We start from the raw sequence: 9,849 nt of genomic DNA, 5'->3' as shown, positions 1-9,849 counted from the left end.
TTTTTTTTCTTTATACTTTTATCTAATTTTTTAGAATTTTTTTTTATCTTTTTCACCACCAGATTATACCTTAAATGATTATAATAAATAAGAAAGATTAAATATAATTTTATTTTAAGTAAGTTTATTTTATCTATTTAAATATTTTAATTTCTTTTTTTTTTAGCTTTTTGGATACATTACTTATTGGAATGAACATAAGATTAGAGTTAAATGAAGATAATCTCCATTGATATATTAATATAAGTATATAGGAATGTACTTTTGTTTATAGTCAAACTTTACTGACAGTAAGTTGTGATTTTTAAACTTTTTAGAGTTATGAAAAATTCTTTTAACAATCTAAATAAAAGTTAAGAGAAGTTAATTTAATTAGTTAAGTTTGTTTTGAGTTAAAAATAATATATGCAAGATGAAAAAAAAAGTGTATTGAACAATAGATTAAATACAGCATAATAAGTTTATAAATGTGATTATTTTAACAGTGGTTGAAAGAGTGTCGACACACTGCAATTGAACCTAACATTCAAGCTTGTAAGAAGATTATCAATCTGGTAAGAATTGTTATAGGAGAACATAAAAAGTATTCCTTCGAGCTGAAAATAAACATGAAAGCTATTGGGTAGGGCTTTCTGATCTAGTTGTTTGGTCTATCAACACAATTACAATCATGTCAGCTCCAGCTTGTAAAATGGTAATCCATCTGACTAAAAAAAATCATGATATATTAACAATTTTTTTTAATAAATTTTTCACAATGAATTATATATTATTATTTTATTGATTTGTATATCTAAGACATATTAATTACAAATTATTAGTAGGTAGTTGTAAAAAAATTATCAGAAAAAGTTGTAAAAAAAAAATTTCTTCAAAAAAACATGACATTTTCATGCTAGACACAAGTTTCGAAGAAATTTTTGATAATTATTAAAAAAAAATTAACTCAATCTATAAAATTGGTCAAGATGAAATCGTTATATATTATAATTTTGAATAATAAATTTAATAAATAATAAATTTTACCAATTTATGAATTTATGAATGTAATATTATGTTAAAAAAAAATAAACTTAATTTAATCTTATAAAATAATATTTATATCTATTTATATATTTAAAGTTAATATTATACTTAGTTAATGTCATATTTTTAATAATAATTATTCCATTTATTTTAATTCATAAATATTACAAGACATATTATTGATGAGAATTTTGTGATGATGAAATTCAAGTAGGTTGATGAAGATTTGAAAATATGAGTAAGATTTATCTCAAATCTTAGAAATAAAATTATTTATGGTTTATTTTTATTTAATTAAGAGTTGTGTAATAGGACAACATTGTGTATATTGTATAATAGGTTTAATATTTAGTTGTTTTTTAGGTTTATTTTATAGTTTATTGTGATTGTAATTTGTTAGATAGAAGTTTTTTTTTTTTATGGCATTAAATCGTTTTAATAAATTATTGTTAAAGTATATGAAAAACTTATATTAATAGGATTGCTTTGAATTATGATTTAAAAGATTTGAAAAGTGACACTCATTTGTAATTAGGTTATAAAATTAATTGAACAAAATTAATATTAATATGTGTAATAAGAAACCGCCATGAATTTGACGGGGTTTAAAAACCGCCGATAATAAACCCCTCTTAAATTATATAATTTTTTGTAGTGTTTGTTAATTTTTATGATAATAATAATAACATTTATAATGTATAAACACAATTTATTTAAACTTTATTTTTTGTTTATTAAATTTTATAACCAAGAGTAAAATGATGATATTTCAATTTTATCTAATAAAAACTTTTTTAATTTAATAAATTCATTGCCTTCGCTAATTTTCATAAAATTTCGTATTAAAGTTTTTTATATATCATTCTCTTTCTCTTTATTAAAATAGTCTCACTTTTATCTATTTTTTCTTAAATTTATTGTCCTAAATTTATTTTATCCTGAAAATGTTATAGACAATATAGGTTACATTAAGAAAAAAATGTATATATATATATTACAGTATTTTATATATGTCACACTTGGTATGAGAATTTTTCACACTCAAAAGTGATAAAAGCAGTGAATTTTGTAAATTATTATTTTTATAAATAAATAAACTTTGTGTATATTAAAAAATATTTTTGGGATTATTTATATAAAATAATAACATGTTCTTTTAATAAAACTTTGTTTTAGTTTAAGAAAGTTTGATGTTCTCCTCTTCAAAAATTATTTTATTATAATTTGATTTTGGTGTTAAATCTGTTGTTCTTTATGAGTGCAAAAACCTAACCACTATATTTATTTATGAAATTAAATGTTTAAATAATTTTAAAAGCAAAACATATTAGATAATATATTTATTGGTTGAAGAAACCTAACCAAGGCAAAATTATTACAAGAAGGAAGTAATGCAAAATAAAAAGGGGTCCACAGTTGATACTCAATCTGAATTACATCAAATGGACATTAATTTAATAATTGTATTCTTTTTTATACCAAGCAGAAGAAAAGTCTGTCTAGATCTTGTTACGCTTTCCTTTTCGACCTCACTAATGTTTTAATTAAATATATGAAGGGACTTTACAATAATTCATATATCTATATACTATGTAATCAATTGAATTAAACTTTTTTGTCACCAACTATTTGAATTAATTTATTTTAAGATATATTTCTCTTTTTGTTAGCATTTGGGAGCTTTTTAAATATTATTTTCTGAAACTTTTTTTTTTCCTTTTAACTAATCACTGGTAAAGTGGAACAATTAGATAGATCTCAATCACTTATCACTCGGATACACAATCTTAGAAGTTCATTACTGGAAAAGTTTGTTAACGTTGATAAGATTAATTGTGTCCCCATTAATAATTTTTTTTAGTTTTTCTTTTTATTAATACAACCAGGATATCTTTACACTTGAAGTTACTAAATCTCAAAAATTTGATGAACACCGAATGCAGTCTGGAGTCTGAGAAAAGCTTTATGAAGACACATGAATTTGGATGTGTTATTTATTTTCTGTGCTTTCAATATATACTAAAAATGTTTTTAAAATATTAATATTAATATATTTTTAATGTCGAATAAAGAACAATATCCAAAAACACAATAAAGAAGTTAAAAACGCAATAGAGGGGACCTGTAACCATTGAAATGGAAAAGGAAAGACATTATTTGCCAATGGTGGAAAAGGGAAAATGGAAAAAGTAAAAGCAGGCCTTTATTATAGTACAGACTAGGTCAACTATGAGCGTACGAATAACCTGTCACTGAGAGTTATTGTAACAGAATTTTAGTGAAAACAATAAAATTTATTTATCATTTTCTACTTGTATTATTACCTTATATTAATTATAATATTAATTTATATTAATAATAAAGTTTTATACAAAATAAATAAGATAATAATTATAATAACGAGTTTTTAAAGAAATTACATAATAAATATTCAATTATAAAATATAAAAAATTTAGAATACTTAATAAATAAAGAAATAAATTAACATAAAATTAATTAAAAAAATATTTAAATTTATCATATAAAGTTAAAATTTAATTAAACTTCAAACTAATTACGAGAACATCTCACTTTTAAGGATTATAATTACTATGTATGCAAATTTTATATTAAGAGCACCTGAATAGCAATACAGAAGTTTGAAGCATACGTAAATAGTAATGCAAAAGTTTATCGACCATATTGTTTCGACCATAGTTAAAATTGAGATTTAAATTCTAGTATTTGCAAGTTAGATCTCATGTATAATCGTAACATAAAGATTGGTAAAATCGTCGAACAAAATCGTAAAATCAGGTAAATTATTATTTTTTTTCTGCTAAACCATCTCTTCACCTTATTCAATTTAAACAAAACAAAAATCTAATTAAAATTAAATACAATTAAAAATTCACTCTTATGTGTATTATCGAATGCAACACTATCCCATTAAAAATAAATTTTAACAATTTTTTTTTTGCGTTTATCCTAACTAAAATTGAATACAATTAAAAATTTTACTTTATTAGTATTTAGTTGAAACAACACTCAACATTCACATTCTTGAAAGAATTACAATTAAACATATTATAAGAATCAAAGAATTAAAGAATTAAAGAATTAAAAAACAAATTAATAAAAAATGGCAACAACTTTTGGTGAGAGAATTACAAATTTGACTCGTTTCATTGTAGTAAGTTGAATCAAAATGAGTAAAATTGACCTACCACTCCTTATTATAAAAGAATTTTACACAAATAACAACTTCATATCTTAAGCAAAAATCATATTACATTAATGTCTTTTAGTTTACTTAAATGAAAATATAAGACTCATATCATACTTATCTATTTTATACATAAATTACTCTTGACCTTAAATATACCTTAACTATCATAAAAGAAATAAAAAGTAATACAAAAAGTGAGATTAAAATAGTAAAAAATGTAAAATTATTTCAAATCTACCATAGGATCCGGAGAAAATAAATTATAATTATTTATTTTAAAATAAAAATTGAATTAAATAAGACAAAAATATAAAAATGAAAACGAATAAAAAATTTAAATATATATACCAAATTAATAATTAAATCTAAAATCATGGTAATTCTATCTTTGTTTCATCTTCTAACTACTGTAAGAAAAACTGACAGATGTATGTTTTAAAATTAATATGGTTTTCCATCTATTTTATAGCAGAGAAAAATGATTTCTTTGCATTTCGTCATCCAACAGACTAAAACATATGCTCGTTAGTTTTTTATCCTTCAAATAAAATATTAAAAAATTTGCACATGTTTTCCTCCCCAACTACTCACATGCTCATTTAATTGAGAACTTATTGCTTGTAGAAGGTTGACAAATAGCGAGAACTAAATAAAAAAATAAAAAAAATATTAGAATGGACCAAGTAAGAAAAATAAATGTAGTTAGGACCAAGAACTACTAAATTTCCATATTTATAAGACATCAAAATAAAAAACAAAAACATGTAGAATTACTTTTCTTTTGTAAAATTTTCATCTCAACTAAAATAAATAAATAAACAACAAAGACTATAAACGAATTCAAGAAGTTTAAGTATTTCTTTTAATTATTTTAGTTTGTACTGAATTTTAATTTTTAATTCTTATAATATATTTTTTAACACATTATTATCATTAAAAAAAATAGAAGTTATCAAACACTTATCTTTTGTGAATAATCATTAAATTAATTTAATTAATATTAATTACAAAAAGTTATCTTTAAAATTAAATTTAATTGAATGAAATATAGTTGACATTTTCAAGTTAATTTTTGTTGAATGTATTAATGAGATGAACTGAATATATTTTTTCTAAAGTGAGTAAATAATAATGTTAAATGAAAATATGATATTCAACATATTTACATTTTTATTCTTTAAAACTAATATAAATTCCTTATATTTTTAAAAAATGTTTTGGGGTTAAATATTTAATCCTTAATTACGGTAATATTTTTATTGACTACCTGTTTGACTATTTATTCTTTTTAATATATATTGATATTATTGAATTTTATTCACATGAAATATTTTTCTTAAGAGTGTTTTTCTAAAACGGTATTTAGTTTTTTAATATTTTATCTTTTATAATTAATATTTAAAATTCGCAGTTAATATTATATAGAAACTATCTTCAAAAAGTTAATGGGAAAAGTACTCAAAAAGAAAGTTGAACGAAAATTTTTCTTTTTAACTGTTATTTTTATCCATAATTTGTAAACAAAAAAATTGACAGCAAATATTACTCAGAAAAGGATAAGTTAATGGAGAAAATTATAAGTTTTAAAAATGTATATTTTATAATATTATCACACATCGTTAAAATAAATTTATGTTAGTAAAATAAAATTGACTTAATATTTTTAGTTCCCTAATTTTTTCATGAAACGAGACAATTAATCTTAAAGAAAATTATTTATAAATTTTTAATCGAAAAGGAGAGTTAAAAGTGAAAAAGAAGAAGTATGAAATAACTTGTATTTTGTGGTTAAACCTTTAATTTTGAAGTAGCAGTAGATTTTAAGAAAAAAGGGTGAAAGTTAACCTTAATGTTTTTAATTTTTCAAATTTCAACAGCAAAGTAGCCGTTATTAAGATAGGCAACGGCTAGGAATAGTGACACGGCGACATCACCGTCTGAAATTCGCTTTTCATCATTTCTTTTTATTCTGAGTGTTGGCTCAGCTGTCGCCTCCCATTTTCAGATTTCATTTTCTTTTTCTTCAGATTCATACAAGCGTGAGTTAGCAGCGTAAGGGTCTTCCATGTTATCTTGATTTTCGTTTGTGTTCTTTCAACGGATCTTGCTTTTCTTCATCTTCTTCCGACTTTTCTGATTCATGTTTATGGCACTGCACGCACACACAGTATAGCAAAGCCAATGGACGCCGCAAAGGAAAACCGCCTGCCCTCTTCAGATCTTCAAGGTTGGTTCCTTCCTTATCCATTCTTTTCATTTTAATAATAATACTTGGATACGAGGACGAGATTGAGGTTTCGTTGTTTTTAATGTTTCTCCTTTCCTTGAATCACAAAGGGCATCCAAGAATGGAGGAGAATCTGAAGGCCCTCCATCACCGGTTGCCTCTCCGTAGCATCAATCAGAATCTTATGCCTAACAGAAGCCCTGTTCATTCCCGGTACACTTCGAAACCAATCTGTCTCTCTCTGTCACTTTAAAAGTTTGTCAACACTTCAATATACATTCATCTTTTTTGAATTTCTTTGATGATGCAGCAAGAGCAAAGGACACACAGTTCTGCATCACCAACCCCCTCAGCCTCATGTACTCTTCCCTCTCCATAAACCAGATGTCGATCATTTTATTTTTCTTTTATTTTTTAATTTGTTTACTCTCTTGTCTTTCCTATCTATCCTGTTATGTCAGGCAACTAAGAAACAGAACATGTTGGCTCCCAACCCAAGCTACACCTTAGATTGTGAAATCATAGCTATCGACGACAACGATGAGGATGCCAGTGACAATGCAGTTCCAGAATTCGTCAAGCATACTGAAGCCATGCTCGACGAAATAGACAGGATTGTAAGTCTTTGAACATTTTAATCTCATTGTCTGTGTTTTTTGGCACAATATCAATAATGTCGTGTGCTCCTCTGTTTCTCAGGAGGAAGTTGAAATGGAAGATGTGCAGGAACCTGTTTTAGACATCGACGCCTGCGATAGGACAGATCCACTTGCAGTTGTTGAGTACATCGATGATATCTACAGCCTCTACAAGAAAATCGAGGTAGGCTTATGAGCATGCTGCATCATCAACTGTTCAAAATATCTCCGCTGGTTGGTTCTTGTAATAAAAATCTGTTCTTTAAAATTACAAATTAAGTAGAATTTTTCTTGTTGGTTTTGGACATTCATCGGATCCTCTCTCCAAATAATTAAAAGAAAACCTCCCTTGTAGATCAGAACATCATACGGGTAAGAGCTTTCTTGGGGCTTTTGTTTTTTCGGTTGGAAAATGTTATAAAAGGGCCATGATTTCTTAATTACTTGATTGGAAAATCTGGTGCAAGGACTTATATATGATGTTGACCCATCAGTTATTTCGCAGGATTCGAGCTGTGTCTCTCCAAATTACATGACTAATCAATTTGACATTAATGAGAGGATGAGAGCCATTCTTGTTGACTGGCTTATTGAGGTGCATTATTTACATTTCCATGTTAATGTCCTTTTCAAGGGTTGAAATTAAGCTTCTCAAAACTTAATCAAGCTTTACGGCTTCTGACAGGTTCACTACAAATTTGAGCTTTTGGAGGAGACATTGTTCCTTACTGTCAATCTCATCGACAGGTTCCTGGAGCGTCAGTCAATGATCAGAAAGAAACTTCAGTTAGTCGGCGTAACAGCTATGCTAATAGCTTGTAAGTACGAGGAGGTCTCAGTCCCAACCGTTGAGGATTTTATTCTGATAACAGACAAGGCATATACAAGAGATGAAGTTTTAGCTATGGTAACTCAGTTTATGCTTTTTTCTTTTTTTCTTCCTTTAATTTTGGAAAATGCATCTAATCAAAACATACGCCACTAGGAGAAATTGATGATGAACAGTTTGCAATTCAACTTGTCTGTGCCTACTCCATACATGTTCATGAGAAGATTTCTAAAGGCAGCTCATTCTGATAAAAAGGTGAGTAATGCAGCATTGTTTTACGATGATTTATAATACTAAAGTAACTTAACGAGTATGATCTGTAAAACTGTGTCAGCTGGAGCTCTCGTCCTTCTTCTTGATTGAGCTTTGCTTGGTGGAATACAAAATGCTGAAGTTTTCACCATCTTTGCTAGCTGCTGCAGCCATTTACACAGCTCAATGTAGCATGTACCAGTTTAAGCAATGGACTAAGACCAGTGAGTGGTATACTGATTACTCAGAAGAGCAGCTTCTGTAAGTTATTTTTACCAGAGATGTCTTTATTATTGTCAATTGTCAGTGTCTGTCAGTTGATATTGCTGAATTTGTGAAGTGTATAGTAAATATTCCTTCTGTGTGATGTCAGAGAATGCTCAAGGCTGATGGTTACTTTCCATCGGAAAGCTGGATCAGGAAAACTCACTGGTGTACATAGAAAGTACAGTACATGGAGATATGGCTGTGCCGCAAAAGTAGAGCCAGCTCTGTTTTTACTGGATAATTAACGGGAATGGGAACCCGCATGGAGCTTCTGGCTTCTGGGTAGCAATACTTTTGGAATTTCGGAGAGCTTTTTTGGAGGCTTCGCAAAGACCTGGCAACCTTTCAGAGAATTGTTACCTTAACCTTTCAGAGAAGGTTGTATTCAAGGCCTACCTTACTGGTTGTATAGAAACAGCCCTGTTTCTGCTGGATAATTTGAGATTGTAGAATGCAAGTAAGTAGTAGTAGAATCCAACTACCAGTACCGGTTTTTCTTTCAGGTGTTGTTGACAATCACTAAAAGTTACTTTGAGTATAATGTGTGTAGAGTGGATATTCAAGGTATTGTAATAATGGTTGTGATAGTATAATGATAAGATAAAATGAGTAGGATAAGATTATTGCATTAGGCCTTCAAATTACATTTACTATTTCTAAATGGTCACAGTTTTTCAGATTACATTTCCGATTCTTAAATGATCATAGGTCTTCAATTAGTTTCTTTTAGGATCTGTTTGTGCTGTTAGGATGAAAGGAAAAAATGTGAGCACACAAAATTGCACTTGCAGAAGTGAATAAGCACAAAATTATCACCAAAAAGATTTAGTCATATTCTTAAATGATAGAAGTTTTATGTGTGGCTTTCCAAAATGATCCTCTAGTGGTGGGACATGCACCCATGGATGAAAATCAGTGCAAGTAAAATTATGGTCATGGGATTAAGATAAGGAGTTTTCAATTGGAATCGTAGAAGTAATTTCTTAACTATTTATGTAAAGAAGGATTAAAACGAAGAAATGAAGAGAAAACACAAATAATAATAAATAAAAAATGAATACCTTTTTTTAATTTTTCTTCTAACACAATTTGACCTTTTTCATCTAAAATATTGTTTAATAATGTTTAAAATTTTATTTATTTGTTAAGTTATATATATTGATATTTTAATCTTCAATTTCAATCTTTATAATAATATTTGAAGAATTATTTATTTTGTTTTCATTATTATAGAAAAATAAACTAGTTATTAATTTTCACATTATTGTTAGGGATGACAAAAAAATATGTAGCTTACATTGGATAGTTGCTATTTGCAGGTACCGAATATTTTAATATCCATTTATAAATGGGTTGGGTATACGTATTATACTATCCAATCTGCGAGTATCCATTACCCTT

General features: G+C 26.8%; 1 protein-coding gene across 1 annotated transcript; it reads left to right on the top strand.

The window, feature by feature from the left end:
* Positions 1-6,172: 6,172 nt before the first annotated feature.
* LOC124832276 (G2/mitotic-specific cyclin-2-like) lies at positions 6,173-9,076 on the top strand. Its single transcript, XM_047306448.2, has 11 exons — positions 6,173-6,287; positions 6,404-6,462; positions 6,573-6,675; positions 6,773-6,821; positions 6,924-7,079; positions 7,162-7,284; positions 7,606-7,695; positions 7,786-8,007; positions 8,086-8,184; positions 8,264-8,442; positions 8,555-9,076. Exons 2-11 carry the CDS (start codon positions 6,417-6,419, stop codon positions 8,691-8,693), a joined length of 1,206 nt encoding a protein of 401 aa, XP_047162404.1. The 5' UTR covers positions 6,173-6,287; positions 6,404-6,416; the 3' UTR covers positions 8,694-9,076.
* The last annotated feature ends 773 nt before the right edge of the window (positions 9,077-9,849 follow it).

The sequence above is a fragment of the Vigna umbellata genome, chromosome 2 (genome assembly GCF_029865625.1).
Source record: "Vigna umbellata cultivar VRB3 chromosome 2, Vumbellata_1.0, whole genome shotgun sequence".
NCBI lineage: Eukaryota > Viridiplantae > Streptophyta > Magnoliopsida > Fabales > Fabaceae > Vigna > Vigna umbellata.
Note: the sequence above shows the minus strand (reverse complement) of the source record. Positions and strands in the feature narration are given on the sequence as shown.

Excerpts from the sequence above, each read along its gene's own strand:
- LOC124832276 (XM_047306448.2), top strand. The coding sequence starts at position 6,417 with ATGGACGCCGCAAAGGAAAACCGCCTGCCCTCTTCAGATCTTCAAG. Across the intron at positions 6,676-6,772 it reads AGAAGCCCTGTTCATTCCCG|CAAGAGCAAAGGACACACAG; the intron begins GTACACTTCGAA and ends TTGATGATGCAG. Across the intron at positions 7,285-7,605 it reads GCCTCTACAAGAAAATCGAG|GATTCGAGCTGTGTCTCTCC; the intron begins GTAGGCTTATGA and ends GTTATTTCGCAG.